The sequence below is a fragment of the Marmota flaviventris genome, chromosome 2 (genome assembly GCF_047511675.1).
Source record: "Marmota flaviventris isolate mMarFla1 chromosome 2, mMarFla1.hap1, whole genome shotgun sequence".
Classification (NCBI taxonomy): Eukaryota; Metazoa; Chordata; class Mammalia; order Rodentia; family Sciuridae; genus Marmota; species Marmota flaviventris.
This window is the reverse complement of record NC_092499.1, coordinates 117,180,001-117,203,024: the sequence shown is the minus strand read 5'-3', so window position 1 is coordinate 117,203,024 and position 23,024 is coordinate 117,180,001. Positions and strand designations below refer to the sequence as shown.

Here is a 23,024-nt window from a genome sequence, read left to right as displayed (position 1 = left end):
AGTGAAGCTAGCCAATCCCTAAAAAACAAATACCAAATGTCTTCTTTGATATAATGAGAGCAACTAAGAACAGAGCAGGGAGGAAGAGCAGGAAGAAAAGATTAACATTAAACAGATACATGAGGTGGGAGGGAAAGGGAGAGAAAAGGGAAATTGCATGGTAATGGAGGGAGACCCTCATTGTTATACAAAATTACATATAAGAGGTTGTGAGGGGAATGGGAAAATAAACAAGGAGAGAAATGAATTACAGTGGATAGGGTAGAGAGAGAAGATGGGAGGGGAGGGGGGATAGTAGAGGAAAGGAAAGGTAGCAGAATACAACAGTTACTAATAGGGCATTATGTAAAAATGTGGATGTGTAACCGATGTGATTCTGCAATCTGTATTTGGGGTAAAATTGGGAGTTCATAACCAACTTGAATCTAATGTATGAAATATGATATGTCAAGAGCTTTGTAATGTTTTGAACAACCAATAAAAAAAAGAAATATTAAGATTTTAAACTTTGGAACTGGAAAAAAAAGAATTAAAATCAGCATACACATTTAAAGAAGAACTTTAGCCACATCAGTGTTTGTAGCAGCTCAATTCACAAAGCCAAGCTATGGAGCCAACCTAGGTGCTCATCCACAGATGAATGGACAAAGAAACATAGTGTATATACACAATGAAGCATTACTCAGCCATAAAGAAGAATGATTTTATGGCATTTGCCAGTAAATGGATGGAATTGGAGACTATCATGCTAAGTGAAATAAGCCAGTCCCAAAAAGTCAAAAGTCAAATGTTTTCTCTTGTATGTGGGAGCTAATCCAAAATGAGGGCAAATTAAAAAAGGAACAGAAGAAATGTCAGTGGAGTAGACAAGGGGGAATGAAGGGAAGGAAGGAAGATAGAATAGAGAAAGACAGTGGAGTGAATCTGACCTCACTTTCATATGCAGAGATATGAATATACCACAGTGAATCTAAGCACCATGTACATCCACTAGACACTAATTAAAAACTTTAATTAATAGTGGAAAGATCAGTAGAGGGAAGGGAATGGGGTGGGAGGAGGGAAGGGAAAGGAGACCTACTGTAGACTGAATTAGAACAAATTATATTCCATGCTTTTGTAATTATTTCAAAATGAATTCTGTTATGTATAACTAAAAAGAACCAATTTTTTTAAAAAAAGGGAAAGGAATGGTTCTTTTTGAACTGAAGTGAGGAACAAAACTTGTCTTTATGTGTCAAGGAACCTACCTATCCACAGTGCTGTTTCTTAGGAAGAAATGAAGGAAAAATAGTATGAAGATAACAGAAAATGCCTGTTAAGACTCAACCAAGAGGTTGTGCCTCCAGAGACTTAAGTCTGCTCTACTTTACAGGCAATTGTAATTTGTGTGTCTTGTAACTCAGAGCAGCACAAATGAAAGTCATTCATCCTGTATCCTTCTAATCATCTGTCTATATAACCTTAGGAAATTTATAAATGAAGAATGAAGGCATTTTCTTTATATTTCCTAAGCTTATTTATTACTGCCTTCTCATGTCTAAGAATGACAAAGTCAGCCTTGCTTTTTAAAAAAGCAAGGCTTTTTTTCTTTAGTATTCTAATGCATTGCTATTCAGTCATGCCCATGGACCAGATCACAAGGGAATAGGTATAAAAATTAAGAGCAACTATTTCTAAAACATTTGTAGGATTCTAACAATACTTTTGCTTTAGCATCAAAACAACCCTGATCTTTTATTTTATACATTTATGTTCACAATGTACTTGGAAAACTAACTCTTCCTTCACCACAGAAGCATTGTTCCAAAGCATGGAATTAAATTGTAGAACACATTGGTCAATTTGATTAAGAAACATGAAGATTTCTTTTAGTGATGATAGTTTCTAAAGTGAATTATTTAAACCTTTTTGCATGTTTCAGCTTTGTTATCTAATAATTCTTGTCTCTAAATAGATGCTGAGAGTGTAAACCTAGATGACTATAACATACATGTCATTGCAAGTGTATTCAAACAGTGGCTTCGTGATTTGCCCAATCCCCTTATGACTTTTGAACTCTATGAGGAATTTCTTCGAGCTATGGGTAAGCACAAGCTTTTGGGTTTGAGGGAAATCCAATAATTGAGAAAGGAATGCCATGTTTAGCATAGATTAAACCATCCTCTAGTGCTTTAGTCCTTAAAGAATCAAAAGTATGCTTTTGATGGTCAATATGAAACTGCCAGTATACTATCAATTGTTCCAAATGTTCACTTTGTACAGACAGTACACTTTAATTCCCACGAAGAGACTAAAAGACTAGGGTTAGAAAATATTAAGAGATTAAATAGGAGATTTAAGGGTGAACTTAGATTCATTCATTTATTTATTTATTTATTTTCATTTAAACTGTGTATCTAGGCAGGAACTGTGTGAAGAGCTGGCTGGGTGTTTTATGCCAAGTCTAACCGGTTTTGGAGTTTGCTTTCTCAATGCTGTAGGATATTAAGATATTTAGACCTTGAGGATATAAATTATATGACACTTGGCTTATTTTAATGAAAAATCTGCTGCAAAGTAGTTGAAAAACTGGAGCATTGCCCCTTGCTGTATATATATAGAGAGAGAGTTGCTAGGGTATATATAGATTAAAACTCGGATTGCTTATAAAACTCAAATATAGGTAGTCAAGAAATAACTATGAGTTTCTCTTCTGCCATATAGGTACAACCACCTCTTCCAGAATTCTAGTATAGTGTCGGTTCAAGAGGAAGATGTAGCATATAAGAGGAGATAGTCAATGTTATTTACTGTACTTAACTGTTTTTAGGCCTTCAGGAGAGGAAGGAGACAATTCGAGGTGTGTACTCCGTGATTGACCAGCTCTCCCGAACTCATCTCAATACACTGGAACGCCTCATCTTTCATCTAGTCAGGTAACCTCAAGAGCAAGGAATTGTTTAATAGTTTCTCTTGGATTCTATGTAAGTAAATGAAGAGCTTCTTCATTTGGAAGATGGATATGCATATGTGTATTTGCATATATACTTACATATAACATATATATGCAATTTTTTCCTTCTACTTATAAAGTCAGTCCCTCAAATGGGTGTTAGGATTCCTTAGAATAGAAATCCTCAGTTGAGCTGGACTGCATGGCAGCTGCCTCTCTGCCCTTATTTGAGCGATGTAGCAGCTCTGGACTCATGGTTGCATTATGTAACTCAGCCTCTTATCTCACTCCTAAACTAGAAAGAATGTATATCTGTTGACATAACGTAATTCACAGAAGGTGGCCCATGCCTGTAATCCCAGCAACTCTGAAGGCTGAGGCAGGAAGATCATGAGTTCAAAGCCAGGCTCAGCAGATTAGGGAGGCACTTAGCAACTGAGTGAGACCCCGTCTCTAAATAAAATACAAAATAGGGCTGGGAATGTGGCTCAGAGTGGTTCAATCCCTGATACCAAAAAAAAAAAAAAAAAAAAGGTTGACTGACTAAAGAGGCTTCAGAAGTTGTCTTTCTTGTCCTATGTGTAAATATCAGCAGTAACTGGAAAGGAAGCCATCTTTTTTCTAGATAAATATCTTATGTGACTATCTTAAAGCCTCTGCCCCACATCCTTCAGACAGGCTCATCTAATGATATCGACATTGAGCCACAAATTTCTCTTAGTAGGCTATTTGCTGACCTAGAATGTTTGAAAGAACAGAGTGAAATTATATGTTTCCAGAGGCAAAGGAACAGCTCTGGAAAAAGCCTACAGTGTCTCCCTTAAACTGATGTTATCCTTCTAGTACTGTGGTTGCCATTATACTGTCTTCTTTTTCTCATCTCTTCTGCCTAATTCCCCTGCTCTTCATCCCTCTTTCACTCATTTTTGTTTGATTTTGTTCCTTAGGATTGCCTTACAGGAAGAAACTAATCGAATGTCTGCTAATGCTTTGGCCATTGTGTTTGCACCCTGCATTCTCCGCTGCCCTGACACCACTGACCCACTACAAAGCGTGCAGGACATCAGTAAGACTACCACGTAAGGCCAGCCATGATCACCTCTGCAAGACCTTAGGGACTTCTGACTCAGTTGGTGTTGTCACTATCCAAATATCAAACGGTGTATGATTTCATAGGTTCATGTATGTTTAAGAAGATTACTGGACACTACTGGATGGGTTTTTTTTTTTAAGGAAGTTAGTGGTATTTTTTTACTTTATTGTCTTTTATGTGGTGCTGCGGATCGAACCCAGTGCCTCACACGTGCTAGACACTGAGCCACAACCCCAGCCCACTACTGGATATTCTTATACTAAGAATATATACTTTTAAATTCATTTCAACTGAGCATTATCAGTTTTAAAGGATCTTATATTTTTAATCTGGCATTTAAAACTGCTTGTAGTTTCCAAATACATTTTCAAATTCCATCTTATCAAGCTGTACACTTTGTATCTTTCTGTAATCTAGTCTTACTGTAGTCTTATGGCTCCAAATCCCTTTGGTTTTAGTACTTCAGTATTCCTATATTTCACCTTAACTTTTTCTTGGGTTATATTTCTGTGCTATTCTTTTAAACCTTGACTGCAAAACTAACTTTTAAAAAAGAAATACCAGTGCTTAAATCCCATCCCCAAAGAGTATGATGGTTTGGAATGTACACTGGCCATTGGGATTTATAGTTATTCCTTAGGTATTTTCTAAAGTGTAGCCAAATTGTGAGCCACTGTTCTATACCTTGTCTCTGAGCTAATAAAGTAAGAGATATTGATTTTTTTTTAATCCTATGACTATGTACCACCCTTATCTGAAAAACAGTCTGTTGATGCTATACTTTATTTACTTCTGCTCTTAACAGTTTTCTCTCTTTCCTCCTACTTTCAGCTGTGTGGAGCTGATTGTTGTGGAACAGATGAATAAATATAAGGCTCGTCTTAAAGATATCAGTAGCTTGGAATTTGCTGAGAACAAGGCAAAGACTAGGCTGTCACTGATTCGTAGATCAATGGTAAGATGCAAGACATGAAGACACAAGGGAAAAATGGGAGTCTTTCTGGGATTTTAAGTGTGCATTTGTGATGTAAATAGGGATTATTCTCCAAAGCTTTTTCATAATGAAGATTTTTTTTTTTAAATCACCAAATCTGTGGGTGCTATGGATGCCTGTTATTTGATCTGTTAACTCTTTTTAGTTATATGTATAGAATATGTGTGAGATTAAATGTGCAGAATTGTTTAAATCAAGAATTTGGATAAAATGTTGGTGGCTTAATAATTTCCCCTGTTTACTTTTCTTGTCCTTTCTATGAAAACCCGATCCTAACTTTTTTCTCTACTTCTTCCACCATCTGTCCCTATACCTTCAATCATGTCACTTTTGGTGGTCCTGCCAAAACTCCTGGGAGTAGAGACCTCAATCATTTGCAACAGGATTTGAACGAAAACATTGATTCATGAGGAAATAGATTTCCATATGAGTCTACTATTATCAAATAAAGATTTCTTTAAGGAATTATTGTTAGGTTAAGCCTAATAAATGGTAATTTATTTCCTTCATTTACCCACTTATGTATTTAATACCTTGTATTGTAACCAGTGAGATATATTTAATTATCACTAACAATTAATAGGATCTGAGTAACCGGAAAACAACTGCTACATTCATGTTTAATTATTACCCGTTTGTTACTCTCCTGACTATAAAATTGTAGTGATGAACAACCACTTCAGATCCCCAGTAAATCTCTAGGCTTCCCCATCATCTTCATAGTTAGATTGGCACTAAATTTATTAAACTACCTACCACAGAATAAGTGCTCAACAAAGGTCTTCTCTAAAAACAAACATAAGTATAGCCTTTTCCCAGGCAGTAAAGACATTAAATAAAATTCCTCATTGGATACTGTCTAAACCTTTTCCCTAGAAACTGAAAACAGAAATGCTATTTCAAAGCAAAACTTTTTTTGTAGTATGAATTTTCAGGAACTCGGTGCCAAGAGGTCCAGTCTAGTAGCACCCACATTGCCAATCCAGCAGAAGATGGAGATATTCAGTTCTTTGAAATATTAACCTTCTCTTTTAATGGGGCAATGACATGTACATTCTAACCTTCTGCTTTCCTTTTCATGCCCTTCCTAATCCAGAAACCTGTACTAATTGCAGTTAGATTTATGAGCATTACCCGCAGTTCAGTCTCGGTATGTATTAATATTGCAATGTGTCACAGCCACTTCACATTATTGTCTCTCATTCATCCAGGAATTGTTCTACTCTGTCTATCATTCATAACTGTCTATCCTCCGTGTTCAACTCCAATTCAGGTCCCACTTTTTGACTAGCCATCACTTCCTTTTCTCTTAATCTCTTTCTTTAGAGCCTTTGTTTTCCTTTCTCTGTATTGTCGAACAATGTTCACTTAAAATATATTGTTTTTTCCTCTTTTTTAGATAAGCCTCCTTTTGAGTTTCTTCTTTGATTGAATCATTAAAAGTTGAAAACATCAAAGTATCAAGTTTATTTCTGCTCTGTGAGCTGTTTTCCTAGCAATCCCGTCCATTTTATCATTTTAAATACCTATTACTACTTCCAACATCTCTCATCATTATTGATGCTTATTTGTTCATTCATATCTGTGATCTGGTGATATCATTCCAGATGTATCTACTTGGCATTTATCAGACAGAGCAACAAGTAGAAGTGAACAAATAGATAAGATTAGTTTAGACTTAAGTATTAATAATAGTAGAGCTCATAGCAGGATTTACTTGATGGTGCACTTCTTCAATTCCATTGTTTATACAAATGAGTACTGGAGTATTGGGAAACTAAGAACACCAATCTACGTGGAATAATTTCAGAGATGCTCTGCCTGTGTGTAACCATTGTATTGTTGGGAAATAAATACACATCCAATTTGCTTTTTGTCCAGTAACTCCCTTTTAATTTTTTGTCAGACTTCCCTTTCCTCACTGGATAATCAATTCCTTAACAGCATCTTGTCACTGTTTGATAATTTTCAAATGCTTCACTCTCATTCTGGTATTTAAAATCAATTCTCTTCATATTAAAATTCAGTCACAGACTTGATCCAATGCTCTTCTCATTTAATTTCAGGACAGACTAGACCTTAGTCTGGGGCTTAAAACTTTGGAGGTGTCTAGGTAGTTCCTATTTGTCTCATACTTCTGTCCTTTATCTTTCTTGTCAACAATACGATTATTATCTTGTCAACACTACTACTTGTTATCAGTAGGCTAAATGAAGATGAGTGGTACCTCCAGTTTACTGATCGTGAGCTCATTCTTATGTCTATAGCAGTTTCTTGTCCCCTTAAGATTTGTTTACATCTTCTAGCTAAATCCTGACTGATGGAATTGATACTATGTGGAAAACTATAAAACTCCCAGGGCAGTTTTCCAAAATTCTACTAGTTGTTTAAAATCTTAAAATTTTATCACTGACATCAAATGTAATTATTTATTTCATTTGAAATAGGTTCCCTTCATAACATTTCAAAAAAATGTGTACCACATTCCCTTTATTAATTATTCTAAGAAATGTTTTGTGAGTAAAGCAGATAGTTCATCTTACAATTCAGACAATTATGGAAATACTCTTTCTTGAGATAACCCTCAGAATATAGCAGAGTTTATAGTATATTATAAAACACATACTTCCATTTTGTCATACGGAAAATAAAAAGTAGCAAACTCAACAGTCATGGATTATTAAAATTAGTTTATACTACATATAAACTAATGGCAACATGACATGAAACTGAGTTTTTTAATTCAGTGCATGATAGCAAAGAATATGATGATGACTAGTATATCTTGGTACCATTGCCTTGATTCACGTATTGATGACAATAGAATTTTTTTTTTAATCCACAATTGCTTTTATCTAATTAGTGCAAATCTCAACAAGTGGAAGGGAAAAATAGCATCTCAGTATCATTATGTAATAGTCTGTATATTGCAGATATTTTAAATGATCTTGGGGATACCCCCACTCCTTTTGGGGAACCTTACATTATACTTTGAGATCCATTGTACTGCAGTACATGTAATATTGATGGCTTACTATACTGTAGAGAATTTTTTGATGAGGATACACACAAACACATACTGTTTATGTTTAAAGTGTTTACCAACCCTCATCAGTGAGCAGTAACTATAGGCATTGAGATGATTTTTTAACATCCTGGATACCTCATTATAATACCGTACAGAACAACCAGTCTTTTTTTTAAATTTTACTTTATTTTTAGTTGTAGGTGGATATAATATCTTTATTTTATTAATTTATTTTTATGTGGTCCTAAGGATCGAACCCAGTGCCTCACACATGAAGGCAAGTGCTTTGCCACTGAGCCACAACCCCAGCCCCACAACCAGTCTTTTTAAAAAGATCATGGATGAAGTACTTCTTACTACCAAAATTATGACTTAAAATATTAAACTTAAGAATTCAATATTTAAAAAAAAATTCTTACTAGAAAACCAGACTCCTCAGGAAGTAGTCTAATAATTCACCTTGGTTATTCTGGGTAAAATTTCTTTGTTAGGAATCTTAGATTTGTGCTTCAGCTAGTTATGTATAGTTCTGTGCACATCATACATGGTTCCTCCTCCTCCTCCTCAGATTTTCACTTCCAAATGGACAAACCCCAATTATGTATATTTTTTGTATCTTCATGAAGTATCATAACCTCCCTCATGAGGGTAATATTTCCTACATAGTCATTACATGTGGTAGATAGTGCATTCTTTATCATCATTATGAATCTCTAACAATCCCTCTTGTACTATTTAGGCTTTGAGTCATAGTATTGAATTTCTTTGTGCCTGTCAATTATGCCTTGTCATTTCTTTTTGCTTCCTTTTTTCATTATAAGCCTTATAGCATTTTCAGAAGAAATCAAAACTAGGACTCTGTATCTAGTATATCTTCTTCTCGTCTTCATTGTTATCTCCTTAAGCCTTAGGGGAAAATAGAAATGTTAGGTCCAACTGATGATGACCTTCCATAGGGCATCTTCAATTAGATTCCCCACATTAAAACATTTGACTCCCAATATTTTTGTTACAGTGTATGAAATGGCCTCAGAATTCTGATCCAAATCTGTTTCAGAATACCACTCTTAGAAAAAATAGCAGTACAATTATGTACAGACTTCTTTAGACAAATCTGTATGATTAGGCAACTAAATTTATGGGCATTAGAAAGCAAAAGGAGTTTGGGAGAGAGGAATGAGACCGTTCTGTGTACCAAGTGTGGTCAGAATACTAAGGAAGAAGTACTTATTTTTCTGCCTGGGGAGCACTGAGAAAGGCTGTAGATGAAGTGATAAATGAGCTAGGTCTTAAGGGATAAGTTTGAACTAATCAAATAGAGGAAGACCTGTTGGTATAAATTATACAAGATTTAATCCGGGCGGGGGGGGGGGGCAGAACTGTAGCTCATAATTGCTAGAAACAATGTTATGTGATTATACAGAAAGGAGACCCAAAGGTAAAACCAAAATGGCTTTGTTTTGGAATATACTAAGACATTAGGACTATTAGGCCTTAATGAGTGATCACGGACTGGCAAAATCTCATTTATAGATAGTTTATCAATTTAAGTGTTATTGCTTTATATTTTTATATTTATGATAGGGAATTACAAGTTTATCAATTTAAGTGCTATTGCTTTATATTCTTATATTTATGATAGGGAATGACAACTGATGATAGTTTCTCCTTCTGAGTCTCTTTCAAGGTTCTCAGTAAGTGTAACTAAAAGAGATCCTAAGTTTATAGGGCAATCAGTTGAGGTGGATGTAAAGTTTATTTTTATCCAAACAGTGACACCAGAAACAGATTGTTTAAAGTGAATCTACTTTAGTAACATAATTAATAGTTGGTCTAAAAACAAAAACAGTTGGACTAATGTGTGTGTACACGTAACTCTGTACCCAAAAAAGGAAAAAATATACTTTTTTGGCTGCCTACAACATATTCTCAAAATTAGGCCATAATCTAGATGGTGGCTGTATCATATTTATTATTTTTCAAACTGTACCTAAAATTTTATATTAAAGTATTAAATATAATTAAAATTAAACATCTGGCGGGGGGAATCAGTGAAAACTTTCAATGACAAAGGAAATATAAACTTAAAATTAAGTAAATGAAAAAACTACAATAAAAACACTACAAATACGAATCTCTGGGACACACATACACAGTATTCAGAGAAATTTATATTAAAAACTTTAAAATGAAAGTAAACATGTGAATCAAGAAGTTAGATACCATCTCACTCCAGTAAGATTGGCAGCCACTATGAAGTCAAACAACAACAAGTGCTGGAGAGGATGTGGGGAAAAGGGTACTCTTGTACATTGCTGGTGGGACTGCAAACTGGTGCGGCCAATCTGGAAATCAGTATGGAGATTCCTGGGAAAGCTGGGAATGGAACCACCATTTGACCCAGCTATTGCCCTTCTTGGACTTTTCCCCGAAGACCTTAAAAGAGCGTACTACAGGGATACTGCTACATCGATGTTCATAGCAGCACAATTCACAATTGCTAGACTGTGGAACCAACCCAGATGCCCTTCAATAGATGAATGGATAAAAAAAATGTGGCATTTATACACCATGGAGTATTACGCAGCACTAAAAAATGACAAAATCATAGAATTTGCAGGGAAATGGATGGCACTAGAGCAGATTATGCTTAGTGAAGCTAGCCAATCCCTAAAAAACAAATACCAAATGTCTTCTTTGATATAATGAGAGCAACTAAGAACAGAGCAGGGAGGAAGAGCAGGAAGAAAAGATTAACATTAAACAGATAGATGAGGTGGGATGGAAAGGGAGAGAAAAGGGAAATTGCATGGTAATGGAGGGAGACCCTCATTGTTATACAAAATTACATATAAGAGGTTGTGAGGGGAATGGGAAAATAAACAAGGAGAGATACGAATTACAGTGGATGGGGTAGAGAGAGAAGATGGGAGGGGAGGGAGGGGGGATGGTAGAGGATAGGATAGGTAGCAGAATGCAACAGTCACTAGTATGGCAATATGTAAAAACGTGGGTGTGTAACTGATGTGATTCTGCAATCTGTATTTGGGGTAAAATTGGGAGTTCATAACCAACTTGAATCTAATGTATGAAATATGATATGTCAAGAGCTTTATAATGTTTTTAACAACCAATAAAAAAAAAATTAAAAAAAAAAAAAAAAGAAATATAACAATAAATTTGAGGGTAAAAGGAAAGAAACAGTGAAGATAAAAGCAAAAAATAATAAAACTTTTAAAAAAGATTCTTTGAAAAACAAATCATTAGCTAAGAAAAAATGGTAAAGGTACAAATTAACAAATAAGAAATAAGGAATTAACAACAGTAAAAATTAAGGATCATAAAACATTACTACTGTATGAGTTACTCGTTGTATTATAACAAATTAACCTAAAATTTAATAACTTAAGGGTTCAACCAGAGGTGTGGGGTTTGCTTTCAAAATAGCTTATTCATATTACTGGCTTGTCAGTGTTTGCTTGTAGCAGGAGGTCCTTGTTCTTGACAAAGACTTCTCTTCCAGGATACTTGAGCATCCAAATGACATGGTAGCTGGCTTTTTCCTGAGTAACTGATCCAGAGAAGAACAAGGTGAACTCCCACAAAGTGTCTTTTATTCCCTATCCTCAAAAGTCACACACTATCAGGTGTACAATAGCTAAACAGGTCACCACTCTTCTGTTTAGGAAGGGATTGACATATGGACATAGAAATCAAGAAATGAGAATGATTGGAGCCATTTTAGAGGATTTCTACTGTGACTATGAAATGTTTGAAAATGTAAAATTTTATATGCAAATATGCTTCATTGGAAGTGCTTCCAGAATAAACAGAACAATTACCAAAGAAAGTCATCTAACAGCTTCCATGAAAAGCCCAGATACAAATAGCTTTTTAGAGGACTTTTTCCAACATAATTACAATTCAAGCTGTTCTAAAGCAGAGAGAAAAAAGATCTGTTGTTCATTGAAGTGAGTGTAACATTGAACCTTACACAAAGAAAAACTAATAAAAATTGCACTAAAAAATTTTGGACTCTGGAATAGACTTGAGTTTAAATCCTAGCACTAGTTTACTAGCTGTTGAGACATGGATAGTTCATTTAATTTGCATGCCTCCATTTTCTCACCTATAAGTTAGTTAATCATACCAAGGATTAAGTGACTTAATAGAGTCATCCTTCAGTATTCATGTTTTCTTAGACTCAAATAAACTTTCAGTCTCATAAAACTAGGAGGCCAGGTGCGGTGGCGTACACCTGTAATCCCAGTGACTCAGAAGGCTGAGACAGGATTGTGAGTTCAAAGCCAGCCTCAGGAAAAAGCGAGGCACTAAGCAACTCAGTCAGACCCTGTCTCTAAATAAAATACAAAATATGCCTGGGAATGTGGCTCCATGGCCAAGTTCCACTGAGTTCAGTTCCTGGTACAAAAGAAACCTAGCATGGGCTGTAATCAGTCAAAAACAGTGAAATCCCTGTTATGATAGAAATATATACTATGATTTCAGAGTTTTTCTATTGTATAATTCCATTAAAAGAGTTTTAACAACATAAAAATCTATTATTGTACATCCACAATGACTTTTAAAATGGCCCAAAGGAAATGACACACATACATACAACTTGTATTTATACAGTCTAATTTTTCTGAGTAAGAGAAGCCCTTTCTCAATGTGTTATTTGCAAGTCCTTTTCAAGAAGCCTATAAGATCAAACCTATTTTTATAATGGTACCAAGAAAATATTTGTTTTTTTAACTGTGAGACACTTATACTTTTTTAAATTAAATTATTTATTCTAATTTGTTATACATGATGGCAGAATGCAATTCAATTCATATTACACATATAGAGCACAATTTTTACAAGTTACTGATTATATACAAAGTATTTTCACACCATTCATATCTTCACACGTGTACTTAGGGAAATGATGCCTAACTGGTTCCACCATCATTCCTACCCCCTTGCCTCCTCCCTTCCCCTCCCTCCCCTTTGCCCTATCTAAAATTCCTCCACTCCTACCATGCTCCCAACCACCACCATGAGTCAGCATCCTCATATCAAAGAAAATATTCGTCTTTGGTGTTTTGGGATTGGCTTGCTTCACTTCACAGCATGATATTCTTCGACTCCATCCATTTACCTGCAAATGCCATGATTTATTCTCTTTTAATGCTGAGTAATTTTCCATTGTGAATATATACCACAGTTTCCCTATCCATTCATCTACTGAAGGGCATCTGGGTTGGTTCCACAATTTAGCTATTGTGAATTGTGCTGATATATATATATTGCATTGGCTGTATCCCTGTAGTATGCTGTTTTTAAGTCCTTTGCGTAGAAACCGAGGAGTGGCATAGCTGGGTAAAATGGTGGTTCCATTCCAAGTTTTCCAAGGAATCTCCATCTGATTTCCAGATTGGCTCCACCAAATGGCAGTCCTACCAGCAATGTATGAGTGTGCCTTTTTCCCCACATCCTTGCCAACACTTATTTTTATTTGTATTCTTGATAGCTGCCATTCTGACTGGAATGAAATGAAATCTTAGAGTAGTTTTGATTTGCATTTCTCTAATTTCTAGAGATGTTGAACATTGTTTCATATGTTTGTTGATTGATTGTATATCCTCTTCTGAGAAGTGTCTCTTCAGTTCCTTGGCCCATTTATTGATTGGGTTATTTGTTTTTTTGGTGTTAAGGTTTTTGAGTGCTTTATATATCCTAGAGATTAGTGCTGTATTTGATGTGCTTGTGGTAAAGATTTGCTCCCATTCTGTAGGCTCTCTATTTACCTCACTAATTGTTTCTTTTGCTGAGAATAAGCTTTTTAGTTTGAATCCATCCCATTTATTGAATGTTGGCTTTAATTCTTTTGCTACAGGAGTTTTATTAAGAAAGTTGGGGCCTAATCCCACATGATGGAGATTTGGGCCTACTTTTTCTTTCATTAGGCGCAAGGTCTCTGGTTTAATTTCTAGGTCCTCAATCCACTTTGAGTTGATTTTGTACATGGTGAGAGAGAGGGGTTTAATTTCATTTTGTTACATGTAGATTTCTAGTTTTCCTAGCACCATTTGTTGAAGAGAGGCTATCTTTTCTCCAATGTACGTTTTTGGCGCCTTTGTCTCATATAAGATAACTGAAGTTATGTGGGCTAGACTCTGTGTCCTCTATTCTACAGATCTATTTTGGTGCCAGTACCATGATGTTTTTGTTACTATTGCTCTGTAGAGTCTGGAATAGTAATCCCACCAGCTTCACTCTTCTTGCTGAGGATTGCTTTGGCTATTCTGGGTCTCTTATTTTTCCAGATGAATTTCATGATTGCTTTTTCTATTTCTCTGAGGAATATCATTGTGATTTTGATTGGATTGCATTGAACCTGTATAGTGCTTTTGGTAGTATGGTCATTTTGACAATATTAATTCTACATATCCAAGAACAAGGTAGATCTTTGCATCTTCTAAGGTCTTTTTAAATTTCTTTAGTGTGTTGTAGTTTTCATTGTAGAGGTCTTTCACCTCTTTTGTTAAGGTGATTCCCAAGTTTTTTTTTTTTTTTTTGAGGCTATTGTAAATGGGGTGGTTTTTCCTAGTTTCTCTTTCAGCAGGTTTGTCACTGATGTACAGGAATACCTTTGACTTACGGGTGTTGATTTTATATCCATCTACTTTGCTGAATTCATTTATTAGTTCTTGGAGATTTCTGGTGGGATGTTTTGGGTTTTCCAGGCATAGAATCATATCGTCTGCAAATAGTGATAATTTGAGTTTCTGTATCCTATTTGTATCCCTTTAATTTCTTTCATCTGTCTGATTGCTCTGGCTAGAGTTTCAAGAACTGTGTTAAGTAGAAGTGACAAAAGAGAGCATCCCTGTCTTGTTCCAGTTTTTAGAGGGAATGCTTTCCATTTTTCTCCATTTAGAATGATTTGGCCTGGCGCTTAACATAGATTGCCTTTACAATGTTGAGGTATGTTCCTGTTATCCCTAGTTTTTCTAGCATTTTGAACATGAAGGGATGCTATATTTTATCAAATGTTTTCTTCACATATGAGATGATCATATGATTTTTATATTTGAGTCTATTGATGTAATGAATTACATTTATTGATTTCCATATGTTGAACCAACCTTGCATCCCTGGGATGAACCCTACTTAATCGTGGTGCACTGTCTTTTTGATATGTTTTTGTGTTTAATTTGCCAGAATTTTATTGAGAATTTTTGTATCTATATTCAATAGATATTGATATGAAGTTTTCTTTCTTTGATGTGTCTTTGCCAGGTTTTGGATTCAGGGTGATATTGTCCTCATAGAATGTGTTTTTCTATTTCATGAAATTGTTTGAGAAGTATTGGTTTTAGTTCTTCTTTCAAGGTCTTGTAGAACTCAGTTGTGTATCCATCTGGTCCTGAGCTTTTCTTGGTTGGTAGGCTCCTGATAGCATCCTCTATTTCTTTGCTTGAAATTGATCTGTTTAAATTGTGTATATCATCCTGATTTATTTTGGGCATATCATATGCCTCTAGAATTTTGTCGGAGTACAAATTTATTGGAGTACAAATTTTTAAAATAATTTCTAATTATCTTTTGTATTTCTGTAGTTTCCATTGTAATAGTTCCTTTTTCATCACTGATGTTAGTAATTTGGATTTTCTCTTTCCTTCTTTAAGTTAGCATGACTAATGGTTTTATCAATTTTATTTATTTTTTCAATGAACCAACTTTTTGTTCTGTCAATTTCTTCAAATGTTTCTTTTCTGTCAATTTCATTGATTTCAGCTCTGATTTTAATTATTTCCTGTCTTCTGTTGTTTTGGGGGTTGATTTGAGATATAATGTTAGGTCATTTATTTGATGTTTTCTTCTTTGAAGGAATGAACTCCATGCAATGAACTTTCCTCTTGGACCTGCCAAGAGTGTCCCAGAGATTTCGATATGTTTCGATATGTTGTATTTCGATATGCCAAGAGTGTCCCAGAGTGTCCCAGAGATTTCGATATGTTGTATTGGTATTCTCTTTTATCTCTTAGAATTTTTTAGTCTCTTCCTTGATAAATCTTTTGCAACCAACCCATTGTTCATTCAATAGCATATTATTTAGTTGTCAGGTGTTGAAGTAGCTTTCATTTTTTATTTTATCATTGATTTCTGATTTCATTCCATTGTTTTCTGATAGAATGCAGTGTAGTGTCTCTACTTTTTTGTATTATAATTGTTATGTCTTGTTGATGTATGGTTCCCTTAAGCAGTATAAAATGTCCATCTTTATCCCTTTTGATTAACTTTGGCTTGAAGTCTGCTTTATTTGATATGAGGATGGAAACCCCTGCTTGTTTACGTAGACGATGTGAATGGTATTTTTTATCCCCACCTTTCACCTTCAGTCTGTGGGTTCCTTTTCCTATGAGATGAGTCTCTTGAAGGCAGCATATTGAAGGCAGTCTTTTTTTTAAAATTCAATCTACCAATCTATGTCTTTTGATTGGTAAGTTTAGACCATTAACATTTAGGGTTATTATTCCGACATGATTTGTATTACCAGTCATTTTTGTTTATTTTTGGTATTTAACTTGACTTGGTTTCTCCTTTGGTTGGCTTTTCCTTTATTGTAGTTCTTCCCTTTGCAGATGTTCATTGTTGTTTTTCATTTCCTCCTCGTGGAATATTTTGCCAAGAATGTTCTGTAATGCAGGCTTTCTTACTGTAAATTCTTTTAACTTTTGTTTATCATGGAATCTTTTTATTTCATTGTCAAATCTGAAGCTGGATATAAGATTCTTGGGTGCCATCCATTATCTTTTAGAGCTTGGTGTATGCTTTCCCAAGATCTCCTGGCTTTGAGGGTCTAAGTTGAAAAATCTGAAGTCCGAATTGGTCTTCCCTTATAGGTAATCTGATTTTTCTCTGTTGCAGCCTTTAAAATTCTGTCCTTATTCTGTATGCTAGGCATTTTCATTATAATGTGTCTTCGTGTAGCTCTGTTGTAATTTTTTACATTTGGTGTCCTATAAGCCTCTTGTATTTTATTTTCCAATTCATTCTTAATGCTTAGGAAATTTTCCAATATTATTTCATTGAAAAGATTGTGCATTCCTTTGGTTTGAATCTCCGAACCATTCTCTATCCCAATAAATCTTAAATTTGGTCTCTTTGTGGTATCCCATAATTCTTGGATGATTCATGATTTCTTACCATCTTCATTGTGAGGTCATCTTTATTTTCAAGATTGTATGTTTTGTCTTTATTGTCTGAGGTCCTGTCTTCCATGTGGTCCAGTCTGTTTGTGATGCTATCTATTGAAGTTTTCAATTGGCTTATTATTTCTTTCATTTCTAGGATTTCTGGTTTTTTTGTTTTTTCAGTATCTCTATCTTCTTGAATTAATCTCTTGCAACCTATATTTGCTCTCTTATCTCTTTTGTTGGTGTGATTGATGGCTGCATGTATTTGTTCTCTTATGTCTTTGTTGCAGTGATTGATTTTTTGCCTGTATCTGCTCACTTAGGTTGTTCTTTAATTCCCAAATCATTTTAGTTATGTATATTCTGAACTACTTCTCTGATGTTTCGCCTACTTTGCTATCTATGGATTCTATTTTTGTAGTATCTTGGTTTGTTTGGGGCACTTTCCTCCTTTGTTTTTTCATGATGTCTATGTGTCTTCCTCTCTTGCAGTGTAGATCTGAGGTATTATGGCTTCTGCCCTCTTGTCTTATACAGGCTACCAATACCTTTTAAGGGAGAGATCAATATTACAGCACTCAATGTACCCAACGTGCAGCCATATACAGGCTACCAATACCTCACTTTTTTTGTGGTATCTTGGTTTGTTTGGGGCACAGGATGTGAAAATATGGAGGTATTAGATTATATGAGTGAGAGGGTAATCATAAGAAGTTGGCTGTTAGAAGGAGAAACAAGAGATAGGCAACCCCATGCAAGACTCCCTGTTAGCTCAGCAACAGGATAACTGTTAGCACCCCTAGTAGAGAAATCTCTGGAGCAGCCCGGCCCACAGGGACCTTGGTGTGACATATTACCAGGTCCTTTTGTTGTCCCTTGATAGAAGCATGATATCCCAGTTTTGTGGCGTTGGCGCCTCAAGCCTAATTATACCCTGATGTTGGGCTGTGGAGCTACCCTTTGCTGAATAAGGAACCCCAGTGTGGGCCCCCCATGGTGTGGTGTGGGCGGGCTCCAACCCCCGGTGGCGCAGGGCAGACGGGCTCTCCCTGTGGAACCGAGATACTTATATTTTGTATCTGGATGTCCATCTCATTCTGAAGATTGAAAATTTTCTTTTACTATTTCCTGAAGAGTTTATCCATTCCAATAATCCATATCTCACAACCCTCTTGATTCCAGTGATTCTTAAATTTGATTTCTTCATGTTGTTTCATATGTTGTGATCATGGTTACTTTTTTTTTCTTTAATATTATCTGAATGTTTAATGCTGGCAACTTTGTGTTCCAGCTCTAAGATCCTGTCTTCAGCATGATTTACTCCATTAGAGAGACTTTGAACAGAACACTTAATTTGATTTGTTGTGTCTTCCTTATTCATTCAGTTCTTTTTCTGTGTTCTCTTGACATTCATTGACCATTTTTATAATGATTCTCTTGAATTCCTTATCTGATATGCCATCCAGTTCAAAATTTTGGGGGTCGTTTGCTGGTGAATTATGACCTTCAGGAGGTATTTTGTTAGTTTGTGTTTTCATATTTCTTATATTCATGTGTTGAGTTTTAGGCATCTATTGAAATGGATTTCTCTTACACTCTTATGTGTGGCCTTTTTAAGACACAGACATCAGTTGCTGAAGTGTCCTAGAGTGATCTGGATTGAGACCCACCCACCCCATAAGTGTGGTATCCACAGACTTTTTGTTATTTCTGTTTTTGCCAAAGAAATGGATGTCCGTAGGTGGTTCCTGTGGGTTGACCACTAGCCATTTCTAGTTGGGGGCCGATCATTAGTTTAGGTTTTTGTCTCTTCTATTCTTTCTGTATATGTATAGCTGAAGATTGAGTGTCATTTGTATATGGAGAAAGGTTTACTGTCTTTTGGTTGAGTTTAGTTCAGTAACAGAGTATCTACCCTATGAACTTATAGTGTCCTCTAGGTTCTCAGCACTTCACAGAATAATGGGAAACAAACAATAGCAACAATCTCACAGAGAAGCAGTACTCCTATTGCTTGGGAATGCAGCATTTCTCTAGCCCACCATTTTGAATGTCCCTGATGACTTGTCTTTTGACAAGTTGGAGAATAGTCCTTTTTTAATTCTATCAAAGACTTTTCTTGTTATTTCTTGTTTACCAGTAAAGTCTAGGCCTTGAGATTTCTTTTTGGAAAGATTTGCTTATGAATTTTAATTTCTGTAGTATCATGTTATTCAAATTTTAAAATTCTTTTTGACAACATTAATTAGTGGGTTTTATAGAAATTTCTCCACTTTGTCTAACAGCATAAGGTTGTTCATAGTCTACTATCTCTTAACCTTTTCATGTCTGTAAAATTTATTCTGATATCCACTGTTTCATTCCCAAAAATTGGTTATTTTTTTTTTAACCTCTGTTTTTGTTCATCAGTCTTGCCACGGTTTTGAAAATTTGTAATGATCTTTTGAAAGATAATATTTAGGCTTTGATTCTCTTCTTATTTTTTTGTTCCCTTTGGGCTTTTTTGCTGCTGTTGTTCTTTATCTGGTATCTTGAAATAGATAATTTTTAAGTTTTTTTAAAAAAAAATTTTTTTTGATGTAGAAAACATATGCCTACATTTATTTAAAAATATTTTTACATATGCACATACATAATGCATACTCATGTGCTCATACGTACAAATAGATGCTTTCTTTTTTTTTTTTAATTTTTTTTTATTGGTTGTTCAAAACATTATAAAGCTCTTGACATATCATATTTCATACATTAGATTCAAGTTGGTTATGAACTCCCAATTTTACCCCAAATACAGATTGCAGAATCACATCGGTTACACATCCACATTTTTACATAATGCCCTATTAGTAACTATTGTATTCTGCTACCTTTCCTTTCCTCTACTATCCCCCCTCCCCTCCCATCTTCTCTCTCTACCCCATCTACTGTAATTCATTTCTCTCCTTGTTTATTTTCCCATTCCCCTCACAACCTCTTATATGTAATTTTGTATAACAATGAGGGTCTCCCTCCATTACCATGCAATTTCCCTTTTCTCTCCCTTTCCATCCCACCTCATGTATCTGTTTAATGTTAATCTTTTCTTCCTGCTCTTCCTCCCTGCTCTGTTCTTAGTTGCTCTCATTATATCAAAGAAGACATGATTCTATACCTAGAAGACCCAAAAGGGTCTACAAAAAAACTACTAGAACTAATAAATGAATTCAGCAAAGTGGCAGGATATAAAATCAACACGCATAAATCAAAGGCATTTCTGTATATCAGTGACAAAACTTCTGAAACGGAAATGAGGAAAAACACTCCATTCACAATATCCTCAAAAAAAATAAAATACTTGGGAATCAACCTAACAAAAGAGGTGAAAGATTTATATAATGAAAACTACAAAACCCTAAAAAGAGAAGAAGAAGAAGATCTTAGAAGATGGAAAAATATACCCTGTTCATGGATAGGCAGAACTAACATCATCAAAATGGCGATATTACCAAAAGTTCTCTATAGGTTTAATGCAATGCCAATCAAAATCCCAACGGCATTTCTTGTAGAAATGGATAAAGCAATCATGAAATTCATATGGAAAAATAAAAGACCCAGAATAGCAAAAGCAATTCTAAGCAGGAAGTGCGAATCAGGCGGTGTAGCGATACCAGACTTAAAACTATATTACAGAGCAATAGTAACAAAAACAGCATGGTACTGGTACCAAAACAGGAGGGTGGACCAATGGTACAGAATAGAGGACACAGAGACTAATCCACAAAGCTACAACTATCTTATATTTGATAAAGGAGCTAAAAGCATGCAATGGAGGGAGGATAGCATCTTCAACAAATGGTGCTGGGAAAACTGGAAATCCATATGCAACAAAATGAAACTGAAGCCCTTCCTCTCGCCATGCACAAAAGTTAACTCAAAGTGGATCAAGGAGCTAGATATCAAATCAGAGACTCTGTGTCTGATAGAAGAAAAAGTTGGCTCCGATCTACATATTGTAGGGTCGGGCTCCAAATTCCTTAATAGGACACCCATAGCACAAAAGTTGATAACAAAAATCAACAAATGGGACTTACTTAAACTGAAAAGTTTTCTCTCAGCAAGAGAAACAATAAAAGAGGTAAATAGGGAGCCTACATCATGGGAACAAATTTTTACTCCTCACACTTCAGATAGAGCCCTAATATCCAGAGTATACAAAGAACTCAAAAAATTAAACAATAAGAAAACAAATAACCCAATCAACAAATGGGCCAAAGACCTGAACAGACACTTCTCAGAGGAGGACATACAATCAATCAACAAGTACATGAAAAAATGCTCACCATCTCTAGCAGTCAGAGAAATGCAAATCAAAACCACCCTAAGATACCATCTCACTCCAGTAAGATTGGCAGCCATTATGAAGTCAAACAACAACAAGTGCTGGAGAGGATGTGGGGAAAAGGGTACTCTTGTACATTGCTGGTGGGACTGCAAACTGGTGCGGCCAATCTGGAAAGCAGTATGGAGATTCCTGGGAAAGCTGGGAATGGAACCACCATTTGACCCAGCTATTGCCCTTCTTGGACTTTTCCCTGAAGACCTTAAAAGAGCGTACTACAGGGATACTGCTACATCGATGTTCATAGCAGCACAATTCACAATTGCTAGACTGTGGAACCAACCCAGATGCCCTTCAATAGATGAATGGATAAAAAAAAAATGTGGCATTTATACACCATGGAGTATTACGCAGCACTAAAAAATGACAAAATCATAGAATTTGCAGGGAAATGGATGGCACTAGAGCAGATTATGCTTAGTGAAGCTAGCCAATCCCTAAAAATTTTTTAACATGTGCATTTAACTCTAAACTTTAAGGTAGGCAGAGCTTACACAGCTTTTTATATTATTGTTTAATTTAAAATATTTCCTAATTTCCAATGTGGTTTCTTCGTTGACCATGAGTTTTATTGAAGTGTCTTTCTTAATTTATGAATATAGGCATTTTAATTTTTTCTTTATGATTGCACTATCAGAAAACTTATTTAAATTACTTTATCAATACCAATACATTCTTCAAAGAACTAGTCTTTGGAAGAATGAAAGACCCAGAATAGTCAAAGAATTTTAAGCAAAAAATGCAATGCTGAAGGCATCACAGTAAATGACTTCAAATTGTACTACAGAGCTGTAGTAACAAAAAACTGCATGGTAATGGCGTAAAAACAGACACACAGATCATTGGAACATGATAGATAGAAGACACACACAAATCCACACAGATACAGTTATTTGATCCTTGACAAAGGTGACAAAAATATTCGTTGGAGAGAAAGGACAGCATTTTTAACAAATGATGCTGGGAAAACTGATTATCCACATGTAGAAGAATGAGATTAGATCCCTATCTCTCTCCTTGCACAAGTCAAATAAAAATAGATCAAAACCCTAATAATTATATCAGGACTAATTATGCAACTTCTAGAAGAAAACATTGGGTCAACACTCCAGATTTTAGGCCCAAACAAGGACTTCCTCAGTAGGAATCCTACAGCTCAGGAAATAACGCTAACAATTAAAATATGGGATGGCATCCAGTTAAAAAGCTTCAGCACAGCAAAGGAAATAATTAAAAATGTTAAGAGAGAACTAACAGAATGGGAGAGAATCTTTTCTAGCTACTCTCCTGACCAAGGATTAATATCTAAAATCTATAAAGAGCTCAAAAAACTTAACACCAAAACAAATAAATAACCCAATCAATAAATCAGCAAATGAAATAAAAGATATTTCCCAAAAGAAGA

General features: G+C 35.3%; 1 protein-coding gene across 6 annotated transcripts in view; it reads left to right on the top strand.

Annotated features, from left to right (window-relative positions):
- Nucleotides 1–23,024, top strand: part of Myo9a (myosin IXA) — a 259,456-nt gene that overhangs the window by 223,282 nt on the left and 13,150 nt on the right. For all 6 annotated transcript variants that reach the window (XM_071608439.1, XM_071608438.1, XM_071608436.1 and 3 more), the window contains 4 exons: nucleotides 1,958–2,086; nucleotides 2,813–2,918; nucleotides 3,883–4,014; nucleotides 4,860–4,983. In XM_071608439.1, coding sequence (XP_071464540.1) covers nucleotides 1,958–2,086; nucleotides 2,813–2,918; nucleotides 3,883–4,014; nucleotides 4,860–4,983 — 491 coding nt within the window. The remainder of the gene's footprint in view (nucleotides 1–1,957; nucleotides 2,087–2,812; nucleotides 2,919–3,882; nucleotides 4,015–4,859; nucleotides 4,984–23,024) is intronic.